At 41.4% G+C, this 19151-nt stretch overlaps 1 protein-coding gene across 2 annotated transcripts in view; it reads right to left on the minus strand.

Annotated features, from left to right (window-relative positions):
• The window catches only part of ZC2HC1A (zinc finger C2HC-type containing 1A), a 37037-nt gene extending 19690 nt beyond the window's left edge, over positions 1-17347 (minus strand). The window contains exons 1-4 of one of the 2 annotated variants that reach the window (XM_068932467.1): positions 17238-17347; positions 3302-3375; positions 2475-2591; positions 2134-2269 (exon numbers count right to left, since the gene is read on the minus strand). In XM_068932467.1, coding sequence (XP_068788568.1) covers positions 2134-2269; positions 2475-2591; positions 3302-3375; positions 17238-17343 — 433 coding nt within the window. In that variant the 5' untranslated portion in view covers positions 17344-17347. The remainder of the gene's footprint in view (positions 1-2133; positions 2270-2474; positions 2592-3301; positions 3376-17237) is intronic. The other variant, XM_068932466.1, reaches the window with a different exon arrangement.
• Between the last annotated feature and the right edge of the window lie 1804 nt (positions 17348-19151).

Genomic DNA, 19151 nt, shown 5'->3' on the forward strand with positions numbered 1-19151 from the left:
TCTGCAGTAATAGCAGCTTAGGTCCCAAGACAGACCCATATGCGAGAGAAGAAGGGGACCAAAACATATGAATTACACAACTATGGAAGCACTGAGATACAAGAAAGACCATTTCTTCAACTAGGGCACAGCTCAACTCCCACAGAAGACTTCCAAAGCCCACTAAAGTAAACGTATCAAACTGTAAAAGATTAGCACATGCTCTTTAAGTATCAGGGATTATACCTTTACCCTTTTGTAAAACGTTTAGCACCAGTCAGACACTCGATTATCTGGAAATACTGTTCGTATTGTCCAGTGGACCTGTTAGGTAGGACTGCATGCAAGTTTTCTGCAATAGAAACTAACCAAATAAACCAGCAGTATAGACATACACAGCCAAGTTTGATGCAAATATGCGTGACTTAAGATCATTCTCAATATAGTCAGGCTATTCTCCGCTATTTCAAAAGGAAAATACTGCTCATTTGCAAACTCAAAGCAAGCACTTAAGTAGGGAATATTTATATAGAAAACACTAACTAGTTTTTAAAAGGGAGGAACTAAAAAAAAAAAAAAAAAAAAAAGAGAGGAGCAACAAGTTAGAAGTAGGCATGCCAAAAACAGAGCTGAGCAGGAGAGAGAACGCGTGTACTTCACAGCATCCAGTACAATTCTCCTTTTCCTTTACACGTACAAGTAGAAAAGGACCAACTGTAGCTACCCCTGCTTTATTTCTTTCTGCTGTTCTATCTGGGGGAAGGGAGGGATGTTCACTGATCAATTAGTGCATCTTCCTTTCATTCCTAGTTTCCTGCTCTAAGTCTTGCTTGAGTTAAGACTTGCTTACCTTGCTGCGGCAGGATGAACCCAGAGGACAACACAGACAGTAAGAGTCAGACTGGAAAAGTAAAAAAGGGAAGGAAGAGAAACAGTGGGGCAATACCTTTCTTCTCCCTTCACCTCCTATCCTCTTTCAGGTAGGCTGAATAGAGCAGTTACTGTCTTTCTTCCCATCAAACTAATTTGCAGTCTCTTGTAGATTACAACTAAAGGAGAACCATTTTAGTAGTTTTTGCAGGCATGATTTAGTTCTGGGCTCTTCTGCTTGTAATTCAGAAACTATACTACTGGATTATTGTTAGAATCCTGTAATTAATCCTATAATTAGATAATTAACATAAACTTATGATTAAGCCATAGGTTTCTTATCCATTGCATTAGTTATTGGATTTATTTTACTTTAAAAGGCATACAGCATCTCAAGATGGAGTACTGAATGCAGAATAATAAGATACTTCACTTCTTAATATGAACTACTGAGACTAATGCGTTTCCTGTGGAGAAGCAAGGAGGGGAACACTTGCATCTTCACTTGACCACAGACAGGTAGAAGGGAAAACAGATGTAAAGTTCACAATCTTTCTGAATATAACCACTGCGCTGATCAAAACATTAGCTCTTCTAGCAAGAAGAAATATGTTCTCTAAGCTAACATCGCATCACAGAAGTTCACTGAAAAGTTTATTTCCTTTTCTCCTCAATCACCTAAGACTGCTTCAACGCTTTACCCAACCTCCATTACGAAGGCATTCAAGGACTATTACTCTCTTGTTAATATAAATACCAGGTCCCTCACACACCCAAAACACAAGTATCCCCACCACGTGAGGAAGGAACACATGCACACTGGAGCAGTTAACTGCATGCAGTGCATGCAGAGAACAAAACGTGCATTCAGAAAGAAATGGGAACGACTGCAATTTGAAGAACACAGTAGACGTCCATCCCTATGACGTAACGGCTGCCCAAAATTGGCAGCCAGTTAAAAAATTAGTCTGCTCTTCCTGAGCAGATCCACAGTTGCCAACAGAAATAAGGTGTTGAAATAGTTTATCCAGCCTACAGATTATATTGAGGGAACAAGCTGAAAGATGGCCACAACTATCTTTTGATGTGTTAAAGTCACAGGCATTGAAAACTAAACAGGGTGCCGTCAGTCAGACCCACAGTCACAAATTAGCAGATAATCAGACAGTAATCTTTAAGAACCTGTGAACAGTGTATTTCAACAAGTTCCTTTTTTACAAAAGCAAATTTTTACAAGTTGTTCATATTACAAAGACCTCTAAAGAACTTAACTGTTTTACATACCAGGATCATATGATGGTGGAGGTGGTGGAGGAAGCTTTCCACCGTCTTTAAGATTAAGTCCTTTCGCTGCTCGTATAGTTGCTATAAATTCCTCGTGCTTTCGTCTCCAATTGGATGGCTTTTTGGGGGGCTCCGGCTAAGAAGTCAAAAAAGAGCTTCATGTGTTTGGAGCTCTTACTTCGCAATAAATAACATGTCTTATTTTAATACGCAATATTATAGTTAGATATCTTCTAGGTCCTAGCTGATCTGATTATCACGAATTACCAGCAAAAATAAACCTTACTATAATTTATGTCTTTTGCCTAAAATGTTTATATTCAGAGTAAATTATAACCTACTCGTGGCTTAAGAGGTTTCACTGTGGGAATGTCAGTCCCCTCTGCTCTCTGTCGGCTGGAATCAAATGTCTTCCTTTTCTTGGCAGAAGTTTTTTGACAAATGGGTCCATGCTTTTTCTACAAGCAGAAGAAAAAACAAAGCACAACACAGAATGTTGTTTTGAACACAAATTATTAACATGCTATTTCCCCCTTTCTAGAAATGCCAATCAGCAAATGAGGCCTAGCTCCTGATGAACAAGATAGGAATGCTTTCACTCAAGTACTTACACCAACTATTACTTTTTGAACAGAAATACAGGAATTCAAACATATATATGATCACAAAGACTTGAGAGCTGAGGAAAAAAAGAAGGCATCTATGTTTGCTCCTTGCAAATACAGACTCATGGTAGGTAGTCAGAACTTGCACTGAGTAACAATAAAAGTCAGAAGCACCTGAAATTCATATTTATATTTGAGAATAGATCAATTTCCATGAAGAATGGAGAACAAGGCATTTCAAAGACAGCTAACAAAACATTTCATTTACCAGATGGGACTAGATGATGCTAGGGCTTACACTTTCAGAGGCAAGGGAACGGCTCTGTGCCCAAAAGAAGATGCTTTTAGAGGGACCTGTGTTTTCAGAAAATTATGGGGCCGTGAAAAAAAAAAAAAAATCTCCTTTAAAAGTACTTCTAAAATGAGACAACTGGATTCATTAATTAGTTGCAAAAAACAGATACCTAGATCCATTTTATTTAGCTATACTGACCATTGCCTAACTCTCACACCAATTTAAAAGATCTACTAGTCAACAGATAAAAAGCGTTCATATCACTCACCAGTGCTGCTGGAAAGAAAGTCCTTCCACAGATCCTACATGGCAACAGATCTCCAGTTTGCACTGTAACTTCACCTTTAAAAAAATATGCATAATTCTATATGTAAACTTGTTTATAGTTGTAATAAAAAAAGTCTTGCTAGATTGCTGACCTCATATACTTAGCAACATGCTTTTACAATGAAAGCTGTTAATACACTATAGGGACCCTCTTTGAACTATACAGAGACTAGGGATTCACAAAGCAAAACCAACCCTCCTGTAGTTTTGGTAAACAGTCAGGCCCAGCGACAACTCAGCACAAATTCTGCTACTTACAAAATGAAACTGCATCTGGGAATGCATGTCTGCTTGTCAATGTGCAAATGACAGATTCATTTTAAGTTATACTGACAGCCAAACAAGCACAAAGAGTACTCATGTTTCTTGGATGTTCAGGTGTCTGGAAGAAAATTCCTCATTATAGTAAAAAATAAGTGATGGGATGTGACTTATTTAACTCTATTAAGTTGAGTTACTCCAGTTTATCTTAGAAAGAAAAATTCGTAATTTTTAAACTATTTTATACATATTAGCCCTGTCAGTTTACACAAGCATCTCTGCTGTTGCTATTCAGGCATTGGTAATCATAAATGTATATACAATAGTATACCCCTGCAAACAACAGATTCATAAAACTAGATAAGAGACTAACAAATCAAAGCATCTAAGTCCATGCAAACAACGTATATTCATATAATGTGCATTATGCAATGGACTCAAGGCATGGATCAACACAAGGTTTCCCACTAACAGTCATCTATTGCATTTATTACCGTACTAGAGCTACAGGAATATTTGTATGTAGTTATACACCTGAGTAAAGAGGCAGCAAGTTTGCAGCAAGTTTGAGACTTTTGAGTTTCTTCCTCTGTACTCAGTCTGACATTTGCAGACAATACAGCTCCCCCTCTGTGGTGTTAGAGCAACTATTTTGAATCAACTTGTACTTTTTGCACACTAGTGGCTGAAATTAAAGAAGTTCTGAACACAGGAAGAGTTCTACAATAATATTCATCAGTTTTTGTTCCCAGTTTTTCAGCAGAAAATAATTTTTTTTACCTAAATATACATACTTGTCCATTAGCAGCAGGACTAACCCTAAAGAATATGGAAAATTTAAACAAAGTGTTTCAAGGCAAACAAATGGAGATTCAAGCAGTCATGGTTCCAGCTGCATATGTTCTTTACCAACAGTAAGATTAAAATCAAGTAAGATTTCTAGCACAACTATACGGAAATCAATTTCAGCCTTTTTCAATTAAATGAAATATATCAGCAGCATGTAAATATTTATAAGTAATGTATTAATATACTAATAGAGCACAACCTATTTTAAAAATCACAAAGCATACAAAAAGCATTCTGCACTTTAAAATCCAGCCTCTTTAAGTACCATTTTTTCATTAATTTATATTATTTTCATATAAACATAAATACAGCCTTCTCATAGCATAACAGGACTGTACTGGCAGTAATCTTGAGTTATAACACTTATGTGATGATTAAGCCTCTTTGGAATCTAAACGTGTTTATATGCACTTACAAGTAAGCAAAAAGGAGGTAAGACAGAAAATATTGCAGATAATTCACATGCAAGAACATAAGAAAAAACAAAATTTGTGTTTAGACCAACACTTACCAGGAACTTACTTTTTATTATTAATGGTATTTTTTTCAATCTCTATTTTAAGCAATCATTTCTGAAAAAAAAAATCCCCCCCCTTTTTAAAAAAAAAAAAAAATTCTCAAGCCTGAGCATAACTGTACTCATTAGCAACGACGGTCTGGTCAAATAGACTTTACATGTCTGGAACCTGCCCTCACCATTTTTCAGAACATGAGGCAGCTAAGCCTGTAAAGGCTTTGCTCTGTTCTCTCCTCAGAAACATAAGGTATGCACAGACTCATTTTTTGTTTCTTTCCTTAATTCTTCAGCAAGGCTTCAGCAAGGCTTTTGACACTCTCTTCTACCACATCCTCCTAGGTAAGCTCAGGAAGTGTGGGCTAGACGAGTGGACAGTGAGGTGGATTGAGAACTGGCTGGATGGCAGAGCTCAGAGGGTTGTGGTGAATGGCACAGTCTTGTTGGAGGCCTGTAGCTAGCGGGCTCCCCCAGGGGTCAGTCCTGGGTCCAGTCTTGTTCAATATATTCATCAATGACCTGGAGGAAGGCACAGAGTGCACCCTCAGCAAGTTTGCTGATGATACTAAACTGGGGGGAGAGGCTGACACACCAGAAGACTGTGCTGCCATTCAGAGGAACCTGGACAGGCTGGAGAGATGGGCAGAGAGGAACCTCCTGAAGTTCCACAAAGGCAAGGGCAGGGTCCTGCACCTAGGCAGGAATAACCCCATGCACCAGGACAGGTTGGGGGTTGACCTGCTGGAAAGCGGCTCTGCAGAGAAGGACCTGGGAGTCCTGGTGGACAACAAGTTGACCATGAGCCACCAGTGTGCCTTTGTGGCCAAGAAGGCCAATGGGATACTGGGGTGTATTAGGCAGAGTGTTGCCAGCAGGTGGAGGGAGGTGATCTTCCCCCTCCACTCAGCCCTGGGGAGGCCACAGCTGCAGTACTGTGTCCAATTTTGGGCTCCCCAGTCCAAGAGAGACATGGCACTACTGGAGAGAGTCCAGCAGAGGGCTACAAAGGAGGGCTACAAAGATGATGAGGGGACTGGAGCATCTCTCCTATGAGGAAAGGCTGAGGAAGCCGGGCCTGTTTAGCATGGAGAAGAGAAGGCTGAGAGGCGATCTCATCAATGTGTGCAAGTGTCTGAAGGGGGGGGGGGGAGGCATCAAGAAGATGAGGCCAGTCTCTTCTCTGTGGTGCCCAGTGACAGGACAAAGGCAACAGGCACAAACTGAACCACAGGCAGTTCCATCTGAACCTGAGGAAAAACTTCTTTGCTGTGAGGGTGACAGAGCACTGCAACAGGTTGCCCAGTGAGGTTGTGGAGTCTCCTTCGCTGGAGATATTCAAAACCCGTCTGGATGTGATCCTGGGAAATACGCTCTAGAGGACCCTACCTGAGCAGGGGGGTTGGACTAGATGATCTCCAGAGGTCCCTTCCAACCTCAGCCATTCTGTGATTCAGAATTCTTGACTCTTAATAATTCTAACACACATCGTAAAAAAACTCACTCCTGTTAAAGAGCTCAACTTTATTCTATCACATTATTCTAGCACAATTCTCAGCTTTGCAGAAGTTGCCAAAAAGTGAGAGTAGCATTTCATGGAAATAAAACCACTTATGTCTTCCTCCCCATCCCTTTTCTAAGACGTTAGCTGAAATAAATTATAATTAACAATCGTCAAAGATCAGATGCATAGTATTCTCTCAATGAAAGCTTTGATCTTATAACTCTCTCCAATATTTGCATTAGTAAATTAAGAATAGCTGTTTTCCACCATATTATTCTATTCACTGTACTCAAACTGGTGCTTAAATTCACCATTAAAAAACAAAGCAAAACAGTAGATTTGACAGATGCTCAACTGACCTACAAGTATTTACATACAACATACCAATGTACAACGAATGCCAACTAGCACTCACTGCAGCTATAGTTACAGAGCTGGATTTCCTTCCAGCATTCCTAACCCTCCTCGGTTGCTGGCAGGCACTCAATCACATTTGCCAAGAGCTATGTCTGCTGCCAATACTCCCTCCCCCATAACACAAATCACTACCTCAAAAAAAAAAAAAAAACCTCAAAATACATTTTTAAAAAAATTATAGTTCCTGGTTTCATTAAAACCAGGAGATCTACAGTGCACGCTTAGATGTGCACGCTAGTCCCTTCAATTTCTTAAGTCGTTCCTCCGAATTTATTCTTCCTTTAAAGAAGAAAAAAAAATCCATCAAACAGTAACTTTTCTGTTCAACAACCCAACAGCCTTCCCACAGAGCAGGGTTAACAACATCATCAACATGAAATCTGGCAATTTTAAAATAAAAAGTGGGAATAAAACTGTGAGAGTGAAAAGGGAACAAGAAAAGTTACAATACACAAATGCCTTTTTAAATAACGTAGTCTGTCAGCATACCTGTTATGCAAAAGCTATATAAATAACCAGGGACACAAATGCATACACAAAAAAAGGGGGGGGGGGGAGGGAATACTTTTTCCACATTCTTGGTAGTAACGTCAAAACCTAGTTTAATTACAGCAATAAAAAGGACAACTTTTTCCTTAGAAATTACTGAATCATTTTTGGCATAGTACTCCATAAAAATACTAGAAAAATCAATCAGAAGGGACAAATATTATTCCAAGTGATTTTAGTCTGACAAAGTTAAAGAAAAGCAAACAAAAGTAAGACCTTGCAGTTAGAAATTTGGAGATATCTTAGTAAGAAGCCAGCACAGACTGACTTATTTTGTTCCTGATCAAAAATTAACAGAAATAGGTTGTATTGACTTAAAGAACTTCAGCAAGGTTTATCTCTAAAGCACCAACTCAAAACTTAGCAGATGATGTGGACAAAGCCTTAAAAAATAATAATTTACACAAGCCACCAAAGTTTGTTAAGACGTGCTAGGTAACTCCTCCAGGGCTTCATACTTCCTCTGGGTTGACCAGAGCACACAATACAATGCTGCAGATCAGCTAGGGATTTCTCCAGTCAGCTTCACTGCCATAAGTTGGAGATCTCTCCTGTCACTGCTACTCTCCATCACAGAGGGGAAAAAACACCCATCAGCGCAAGAAAAGACACTCCACAATGGCCTTGTTGACCTTCACTGTTGACCTTCACTTCAGGTTGATGAGAGGAAAGCACGAGGGAAATCAGAACTCAAACGCAACCACAAGAAAAAGACAGAGTAAGAAGTGAAGGGGAAAAGAATAACATAGTGTAAGGAAAGGAGAAATATGCAATAGGAAGATGGGGAATAGCCTTTATTAGGCTGTAAGGGTGGTGATGGGGAAGAAAAAAAACAGGGAAGATTCATACCAACAAATACGAGAAGGAATTTGCCTGGCAAGCAAGTCTGATAATAGAAGTTGGTAGTAAGACCGTGTCAAATCAGTTCCTAAATTTTACTTCAGCTTTCTTCAAGCCTAGCAGAGATCGCACTATTTTGGTTATACAACCACAGAAAACTCAATATCCAACTGCTACATTTCTTTTTCTTTTTACCATCTTTAACATCACTAGTCACCAGCAGCTTACATGCCTATATTAAACATGAATTAATTTAGTTATCTTAGAAAAGGACATAATTACTGTTATTTAATCTATATACACCCAGGGAGAAGAGCAGGAAAGTTCGTTCAAATTGCGTATGCGAATACCAAAGGTAGTAGAAATATTTCAGCTGAAGCAATGCCACATCTATAACACAGAGCAGCTCTGCGCCCTTTTCTCCTACTGTCTGGCTCATACTAAGTCTTAAGTGAAAATAAACCGACTTCAACCTAGTAAGATGCTGGTTGTCTGAATTAAACAATTAGATTGTTTTACTGCTGGCTAATAAAATTCCCAGTTAGGATATTCTCAGGCAAAAATAGCAACAGACTCTTTCATCATCTGTTTTTCTAGTCTGTCTTTGCCTCTTCCAGATACTTTCAGATTACAACAATCTTCCGATTTTATTTTCTACCTACATGTGGCTAAGTTACTGCACACATTCCTTTCGCGTACGGTCACAAACCAATTACCCATGCTTTCTTTCTGTTCTTGAAGTTGCAGGTTTGATGTAAAGTTTGAGCGGACCTCAAAGTCTGACAGCATAGGTGCTACATCTGAGAGATGTAAAAACCTCATTATAGATGGGTTTAGATGCCTTTGAGCCTTAAATAGCTAGGGGAATTCTCTCCCTCACATTCAAATAGATCAACTAATTCATAGTGGAAAGTGTGAGGTGTCAATTCTCAGAATTATCTTTCATGGTACAATGTGCAGACTCATCAACACATCCGTGTTTGATTTGACAGAGCCAGAAGGCATGCTGCTAGTTCTTGCTGCTATGTTTACAAATCAAACAGTTGTACAAATAGACTGCACACCCAGAGGGAGTAAAAGTGGTATTCCTGAACTGCTGTTACTTGAAATTGTGTTACAGTTTTCTCTTTTGGAGGACTTTGCGTACACCAGCATGCATATGAATCTAGATATAAGGTAGAAAATGCTTCAAAGCAGCACAGCACCTCAAAAATAAAAGCAGTATTAAATCTTAATAACAGCAGTTTGTCACATTGTGACATTTGTTTGACTGCCCTTCAAAACCTTTTGTTTATCAGCAGCAATGACAGTACTAAATGACTTTGGCCAGACAACTGCGATAATAAGAATCATTAAGCCTTAACACATTCAAGCTTACAGAAACACTCTCCCGTGACTTCCAGTTTTGAAATTACCTACTTGAAACCAACAGGTAAACTACAACCCTTGAAAGTATTAGCTGGAGAGCATTTGCCAGACTGTTCTCCTGCAAATTGCTATTTACTGCTTTCAGCGTAATTCCCCTCCCATCTCCAAAAAAAAAAGCAAATGATTTTTCACTCATTAAGAGTTCCATATGCTTCACTTACGGAAAAAAACATTTTAGTCCCCATACTCCTCACCTTAGTTGGTATTTATACCATCAAGTCACAGCACCATAGTCTCTTGGGAACTGTCATTCTCCAACATATGCCCACCAATCAGAGCTGACTGGGTTATATATATATATATTTTTTAAGTCAACACCATAACTAATAACATTCACCACTGAAAAGACTGATGACAAATAATATTTATTTGAAAAGTTTAGTACATCAATTTGAAAGAGCATTAAATAACAAAAATTATGAAAATACAAGAGTATGAAAAAAGGATATCAATGATGACAGAAAAAACAGGGTTGCTAGCTTTGCAAGTTTTCATTATTTTGCTACCATAAATACTGAAATGCAAATGAAAGTCAGACAAATATATCATACTAACAACAGAAAATACTGTCAACACTTTGCTAGAGTCTGTTTGATAACTGCATGATGTACATGATTTACCTCACCACAGCAATCCTTTCTAGTCTGGATATGCCACGCACTAGGTTGCAGAAGAGTTAGAGAAAGCAAGAGAGAATCAAGTAGTAAGCTCTCTTTCTCTTAGCATTCAACCTTCCACATGCTTCAAAACTGTTATGCAATTAGATTATTCACAATTGTATAACAAATAGCAAACAAATCTACTTTTATCTATCCACCCCTAGTTTTAAAGCAAAGATTTATGAATTCTTTTCTACTTCTGTATTGACAATGCAGTCTAATCTTGTATAAAGCTGTCAATTCTGCTTCCAAAAGATAACAAAAAGCAGCATACCTTCAATTCCTTCAAGCTGAAATGCTTAAGCTAGACTTTCATAGAACCTCTGTATGTTTTCATATCAACTCCTCAGACTGACAATGCAAGTGCATTACATTTGTCAAATTCATTGTTATAGTATTGAATATGAATCTGATGAACTTGAGTTCTGTATTATTTTCAAGAAAATAATGTATCAAGGGAAAGCCTCACCAGTTGAGAAGGGACACCCTGGAAGAAGATCCTGCGAATAAGGTTTTTTGTGTCTGAGAAATAAATTGCATTTAGTCAAGAATGGCCGCACCTGCAGCACATGCACAATTTGCATCATCTTGTACTCCCCTTTAACTGTCTGTCTTTCCTCACACAAAGCATAACTTTTTGTATTAAAACATATCAATGTCACACTACCTACCCTTAAAAAAAAAAAAAAAAAAAAAAAAAAAAAAAAAAAAAGAACCACATCTCCAGGGCCCCTCTTCTCTCTGGGACCGTATCTCAAAGGATTGCTTCCAGCAGATCCCTGAAGAAGCCAAAGCTTGCTCTCCTTAAGTCCAGGGCTGTGATCCTGCTATTTGCCTTGCTCCTTCCTTTCAGGATCCTGAACTCCATCTCATGCTAAGTGCAGCTAAGGCTGCCCTCAGCCTTCATATCCCTGACCAGTCCTTCCTTGGTTGCAAGTATGAGGTACAGCACAGAGCTTCCCCTCTTTGGCCCCTCCATCATCTCTGTAGGGAACTTGTCACAAATGCACTCCAGAAACCTCCCGGATTGCTTGTGCCTGCTGTGTTGCCCTTCCTGCAGGTTTCTGGGTGGTTAGAGCCCCCTCTGAGGCCCAGGGCCTCTGAATATGAGGCTTCTTCCAGATGCCTGAAGGTGGTTTCACCTACTTCTTCCTGATCAGGTGGCCTGGAGCAGACACCCACCATAACATCACCCACCCACGTTGGTCTGCCTGCTAATCCTGACCCATAAGCCATCACCTGGCTCCTCACCCACTCCCAGGCAGAGCTCCATACACTCATGCTGCACTCTCGCATACAGGGCCACTCCCCTCGCTTGCCCTCCCAGCCTGTCCTTCCTAAAAAGCCTGTACCCATCTACTGCAGCACTGCAGTCACGTGAACTATCTCACCATCTCTCTGTGATCTCAATGAGTTCATAGCCCTGCAACTGCACACAGACCTCTAATTCCTCCTATTTGCTCCCCAAGCTGCATATGTTAGCGTCCAGGCACTTCAGAGACACAGCCAGTTGTGATGTTTTCCTAGAAAAAAATATGACAGCTCCCCCTGTAATGCACAGGGAAATGCAACAAAGCTGAACACAAATAAGCAGCAGCATTTTTGACCCACCTGACTTTCAGATACATTATTTGGGCTTTTATTAATGAGTTTTAAGATCAACAGCCAGCAGAAAGGATGGGATCTGCAAAATCTATGTACAGCTACAGAATTCTATTTTGACCTCATAAGCTATTTGCCTGTATTAGGCTATAAGCACCAGGATGACTGTAGGTAGGTAGTCAAATGAAGACCACTTTTTTACATTAATCTTGTTCCAAGACAGCTTTGCACCAGCTACCCCCAAAACAGTTCCTGGACTTAAACACTCTACTATTCAAATATAATTGGATAGAGCACTCTCACTCTTAAGTCTGTCCACCTATCAGAAGTTTACCTGGCTAACGATAAAGTAAAATAATGCATTAAAAATAATTTTGCTAATAAATTTAATTTATAATACACTGATTCCTTAACATTTTTATAACACTGTCTTAAGAAAAAAAAAAAAAATCAAGTCAACAAACTGTTGGACGCACTCCTTGCAGCGGATTTTACTGAAATGCCACAACAGCTTTTGATAATAGCCACATCATACACGTGTGCAGGTAAGATACGTTCTTCTTTCCACTTTTTCCAATTTAACCAATGGAATTCAGTGACTACATTGATCTAGTTCCTGCAGTTCAATTTAAAAAGGCTGTAAAATTCTGTTAAAAAAAATTCAGAAGGGATAAAATCTGTTCGTTCTAAGATGAAGAAACAATAACCTGAAACATTTGAATTCCTGTCTAAATGTATTATTACTTCTTTTCCTTTAAAAATGAAATATATTCTGAAACTGTACTTCCCCCTGACATACCAGCCTGAATTCAGTTGTCAGAATTTTTCAAGTAAAACATTTAATTTTAATTTCTTCCCCCAAAACATCAACATTAATCACAAATAAAAATATAATTGCATTGGAAAAGATAAATACATCGCTCACTATAATTCAATGTATTAAGATGTAAAAATTAGACTACTTAACAGAGCTGCAAGTATGCCCAGCAAAACAAACATTTTGATGAAAGGCTGTATTTCTCACTATTTTAACAGCTATCAGAAAGAAACAAGTTCTTAAAAAGAAAACATTAGGAATGCAAAGTTAATATTATCTTTAATAGCTTCCAACATGTTGATTTAAAAGCAGTACTGCAAAGTTAATCCTTCCTGCTGTTGGATGGATTAGATAAAAAACTGAAATGTTATTAAAGGGCTGGGGCTCTCCTAAACAGGACTTAAGAAAATGGCTGCCAAACTAGGAACTAGGGAAGCTGCTGCACACATCCAGTCAGGCAAAACAAAGATGAACATCAAAGGAAAAGGCTTACATTAATTTTTTTTTTTTTGAAAACAGAAATAATTTCTCATACTAGAGAGAGAGAGAGAGAGAGAATGCAATGGCTCATTCAAAATTCTGTGTAAAGCCAGCACGTGTACTTGCATGCACCAGTCACACACTACTAACATAAAAGTCCCAAACTAGAAAGTTTGCACCTTTTTTGGGGAGGTGGGGGGAGCAGAGTGTCTCACACATTCAGGGTCAGGGCAGAGTCCAGAAACAAACACCATGACAGTGCAGCTCTCTCTACAGAGAAGATGCTACACAGCACGTCTTACTCCTAAGAGACCTCAAGGGCACACCCACACTGCTCAGAGTCTATATGCTTAATCACAGCAGTCCCTCCTTGGCAACTGCAAGCGAAAGCTCTGGGTTTGAGACTGCGCTGCAGGCTCTTTCCTGAGCAAGCAGCAACCTATCCCTTCCCAACAACAGCCAGCCTGCCCCAGCTGCTAGCACAAAGGGCGCAGGCTGAGGCAGAACCACAGGGTTGGGTAAGTGCTGCCTCTGCCTGCCCCAGAGAGCTGGGTTTTCATCCGAGGGTGCAGCTGCCACTTTCCCCTTTACTCTGGAGGCGGCAGCAGCAGACCGGGCCTGTGGGATGGGCTGAGGACAAGCGTGACAAGACGCATTCGGTCAGCTTAAACAGCTGTTGCCAGGCATCCTCCCATAAAAAGCACCAGACTGGAGAGAAGCTGATCACAGATCGCCATTGGACTGTTGTGCCTTAAACGAAGTCAGGAATTCAGTGCTTGGATCCCCTCCTCCATCTCCTTCAAGAAAAACAGCAACAAATAGGCGAATGTGACAGCTTTTTTCTTGCCATCCAGCAGTGAAAGAGACAAGCACATAATACATCAAAAATAGTCCACGGATTTATGACACGGACTGTTCAGGAAGAGGTTCTAAACTCACCTTAAGGATTAGCACATTCAAAGTCAATAGCTCATTTAAAAACACAGATAGGCCTTTATTGCAAGTATTTTCACCTGCAGATTAAATGAAAATTGAAAGAGAACTAAACACTGTACAGGCTGCAAAGTAACAAATGCTGGGCTAGCAACTTCAGGTTTATTTTTTAAAATACATATCAAATTTTTCACTTGTAATAACATGTGTACACTGATTCCTTTTAAAGGAAGGAGTTCTAAATTTGCCTTTCAGTATCAAGATAGCAATATTGATATACTAGTAGAAGGAAGCAACAGACTTCCAGGAAAAAAAAAAAGTTAATTTAAGAAGCAACACAGACCTACTTCACCAGTTCACTGAACCTTTAAACCTGCACATAGTGAGAGAGAAAATTACAACACAAGAAACTCTATTCCAACGTCACTAATGCAGCTCCAAGAACCAGCCAATACACATACAACTCTCCACACTGTGAAAAGAATCATGATAAACTGGGTACAGCTATTTCTTACTAAAATTATGCTTAAGTAAATAGGAATAAAACCAATCTTGCATCAGTGATGCTAAGCTTCAGAAAAGTGAAGCAACATCTTCCAAAGGTGGAGAGTCCAGGTCAGGAGTCCTGAGCCAGAGAGACACTTCCACAGCCACATTAGCACACCAGCAGGCTGCTGCCAAACGATGAAGTCCTGTCCTCTATCCTAACCATAACCCTCGTGCATGCTCCTGCCATGACTAGCTGTATATATCAGCTCTGGGAATTGATTTTGCTAAAAGCTAAGCCAAGAGAGGGAGGAGGCGGGGAGGACACAGTAGCCCATGCTTTTGGGTTGCATGGGAATGACTGTGCAGTTGTGCCTGCAGTTCTCCATTTGATCTAAAATGGCAACCAGCAACATTCTTTTGAGTTGTCAGTGCAGCAACAGCTGGAAAAAGCATGACACCTAATGAAGTAATTCATTACTGTTGTTGTTTTTGCCTGCCTTTTCCTCCTCCTGGGGCCACCTTTCTATGCATATCTCATCTGAACCTAATCTAATGCATGTCAAAAGAGACAGCTTAAAGCTGTAAATAAAAGCCCTGTTTACCTACCTATGCAGTAGCTCAAGCAACACTGGTATATATACTTTGAAACAAAAAACATGTTGTATGATGGCAATTTGTTTAAAGTTTAAAAAAAAAATACACACAGCATGAAATGACCCCTGAACAAGCCAAATGACACATTCTTCAGTTTCAAGAACTGTAACGTTGAAGAATGTCAGACATCAATGTGTAATAAAGCATGTCCCAAAGAAAAGGATATATCAAGTTTTTGAAAATGGCTTACTATCTGTGCTGTTTTCAAATGAATTTTGACTGTTTATAAAGAAAAATCCCACGTCATGGAAAATAAAAAAGCTTTAGTAAACTCTAGCTTTTGAAAGTACTGTCCAAAAAAGGCTCATACAGTAAACATGAGATTTGACTCTATAATTTGGTAGTTCATCCTCTCACTCCCAATACCTACTATGACATAAACAGAACGTAAACCATCTCCAGAAGACTTGCACACCAGCAAAGTTGGACAAAATCTACTGCAAGAATAAGAGTTTTTCAGGCTTCTGCTGAAATCTGTGGATCTGCCCACCCTCTGTTATGAAGATATTAGAGCCTGTATGACACACCTGGCAAAGCTGGCCTCACTATGTTAGCTCACAGCCAAATCAACTGACAGATGAACTGCATATGATATGCAGTCCTAGTTGCAGACAGCCACATAGCTGACTCAAAATTACAGCAAGCATCTGGATAGGGGACACAGGATTGTCACAGCACTGCCATGACAAAGTGCCAAAAAGCATTAACTGATAAACCACTGGATGCTATCTTTCAAATTTAAAAGACATTATAATTCAGTGGCAGCTTAGGTAACTCAAATAATAGAGACGCTCTTGGGCATTTTAATGCCCAATCATGTTCTCCATATTTACAGAGTGTTGATGCACATGAGGCATAAGAAGAACAGAGTCTGATGACTGTAAAAATCTATTAAAGATAAAACACAAGTATTTAATGAGAATTACTTCTGTTCTCTAAGGCTGTGCTAGAGGGGATAAAGAACAAAGGCTAGCTAACCCTCATGCCTATTTAAGGACTCAGTTATCTACAGTGAGGCAGAACATGTAAGACTTGATGACCATCTAGTAGTAATAGTTACTCAAAACAGGTTTGTATTGTTTCCTTAGTAATACTGTTAAAGTAACTTGTGAAATACAGTAACGACAGGCCGACTGGGATGTTCAGATAGCAAACAATGGTTTCACATATTCCAAATCAGTATCCATGCCATGACAGATACCTTGGAGGGCAAGATCTTCCTTATTCCAACTAGCACAGGTTAAACTTGCAAAAAAAAATCTATCAGTAAACAAATACCTAGTCTTCGGCATTTCCCTGGAATTACAAGCGTATCACAGAATCGAGCTTAATCCTCTGGTTTCCAAAAAAAAAAAAAAAAAAGAGAGAGAGAGAGAGAGAGAGACTAGGCAAAGCCACCCCGCACTGCGGGCAGCACACCCCGGAGCACGGGCACCACGGCTTGAACCGCTATCAGCCCGACAGCTTTTTCTGTGCGAGCGGCAGACGAGACAAAGCCCCGCCGGGCCGGGCCGGCCGCCCGCGCACGGCGCTGCCTCCCCCGCGCTCCGCGCACACCCGCCTCGCTCCGCTGGTGGCCGCCGCGGGCCCCCTCAGCCCCGCGCTCCCAGCCGGGGAGCGAAGCCAGGCTGCGCGGGCAGCCGAGGGGGCCCCGAGAAGGACAGGGGGCGCCCGGGCCGCACCTCTAGGCGCCACGTCCCGGCTCCCCGCCAGACACCCTCCTCCCCGCTGCCGCCCCGAAACACGCCCCGGCCCGGCGCAACACAAAGGCCCGGCGCGGCTCGGCTCGTCCCTGTCGCTCGCCCCCCGCCGCACCGGCTCCCCCTGGCAAGGCGGGGAGGGAAGGGAAGGGCCCCCCCTCGGCGAGCCGCCGCTGCCCCTCACCTTCCAGCCCCTCCATGGCGCACCCCGACCGCAGCCGCCGCTCCTGCCCCGCCGCTGCTGTGGCAACGCCACCACCTCCCGGCCCGCTAACATCCGCCGCTCCCATTGGCTTGGGTGGCGCGGGCGGGGCGGGGCGGCGCGGGCCCGGCCACCGCCCCCCGCCGCCGCCACCGCTCCCCTCCCGAGCCCGCCCGCCCCTCAGGCGCGCCGGGCCTTCCCCCCCCCACCCCGCCGCGGGCACCCTGCAGGCGGCTCCTCGCCGCCGCTCTCGCTTTTCCCGCCGTTGCCGGCAGCGTCTCCGTCTCACCTCTGCCGCTCCCCTCCCGGGCCGCCCTGCGCTGCTGGCCCGGCTGCTGTCCCCCGCCCCACCTCGGCCCCCCGTGGGTGGGTGCCGCCCGTTGCGGGCGCCTTCGCCGAAGGCCGGCGGAGAGGGGGCACTAAGAGGCCATTTCAAGCCCTGCTGGAGAGGCCAAGTAGAGGGGACCGCAGGTGCTGCTGCGGCCCTGGCCGCCTGCCCCGCCGGCGGGTTGCAGTCACGGGGGGATCGGGGCCCTCCGGGGAGCAGGGAAGGCTACACAGCCTCGGAGGTTGGGGCGTATATGGTTTCTACTCATGGAAGACGGCGTTTGGGAAGTGTCAAGCCTGAAAATAGAGGCCAAGAAAGCAAGGCCATTCTTAGCCCAAATTCTAGTCTATTCTTGCGTATGATACATAGTCCATACGTTGCGATTTTGCTACAGTCACCGTCTTTTTCTTCTAAGAACAGCACTTGTAAATGAAAAAGGAATAAAATAAAAAGTGGGGAAGAAAAAGCTGCACTGTGGAAATAGCACCGAAGCAGTCATTCCCTGGTGGGCAGAGCTGAGATGGTGCCGGAAGTACGCTGCCTAGGTCAGGCAAAAAGAAGCGCGGCAGGGAGTGAAGCACGGCCTTGGGATGCAAGCCCCTTGCTTGCATGAAAACCAAGGACCATGAAAAATCAAGGAAAAAAAAAGTCTAAAGGACATTTTTGCAAATGCTCTTTACCCAGCATGATACTGTTCATCAGTCGAATGCATGTCTACCGCCTCCAAAGGTTATTGTATACTTCCGTTTGCTATTGAAAGTGGTACTTATTTCCAGTTATAATACATTTCAGTATATTTTTGTTCTTTAATTCATACATGTCTTCATATGTATGAGGCATGCTGCATTAACTTGAGCCTCAGCATTTCTGAAACGTGTCCAAGCTTCTTTTACAAGCAAATATTACTTCCAAAGCTATGTTTGCGGTAGGAGTGGATATAATACATTGTACAGCTTTGTACCAATTAAGAGAATTAATTTGAAAATAGAGTATGAGAGCATTTCTTGATGCAAAAGGCCTTCCAGTATGCACATGAAAACTACCCAATTCTACAGCAAAATATTCCTAATATGATAGGCTACTCCAGCCTTTAAGTAAAGCTTTTATTAATGCATCTGATTTCCAGAGACCAACTTTTCTTTTTGTTAAAAAAGAACCAAGCCATATGCAAAGTCACATACTTCTATATCACCATGGAGTGTTTTCCCTTTCTGCTTTTTTTCAGCGTTGCCACATTTTTGGTTTAGAATTGTATTTCTGATGAGAAAATTTGCCATGAGTTTCTGACTGAAACTTCTAATTAGTGCTTTCAGTCATGTCAGCTCACACACGATCACAGTTTTTATTTTAAAACCATACCATCAATTTTTTGCATTTAGAAGAAAAATTAAATACCATTCAGCCAGTGAAAATACTTTTCAACAGTACAGCTTCATCATCCTCAAAAAAATTAGAAGTTATAGCTAAACAATCTGAAGTAGTAGAGGGAAAACATTTAAAGATCTTTAAAGATCTGATTGCGGAATTGGTTTTGACATCCTTTGTCTTTCCTGTGACAATCTGTCACG

This window comes from Struthio camelus, chromosome 2 (genome assembly GCF_040807025.1).
Source record: "Struthio camelus isolate bStrCam1 chromosome 2, bStrCam1.hap1, whole genome shotgun sequence".
Classification (NCBI taxonomy): domain Eukaryota; kingdom Metazoa; phylum Chordata; class Aves; order Struthioniformes; family Struthionidae; genus Struthio; species Struthio camelus.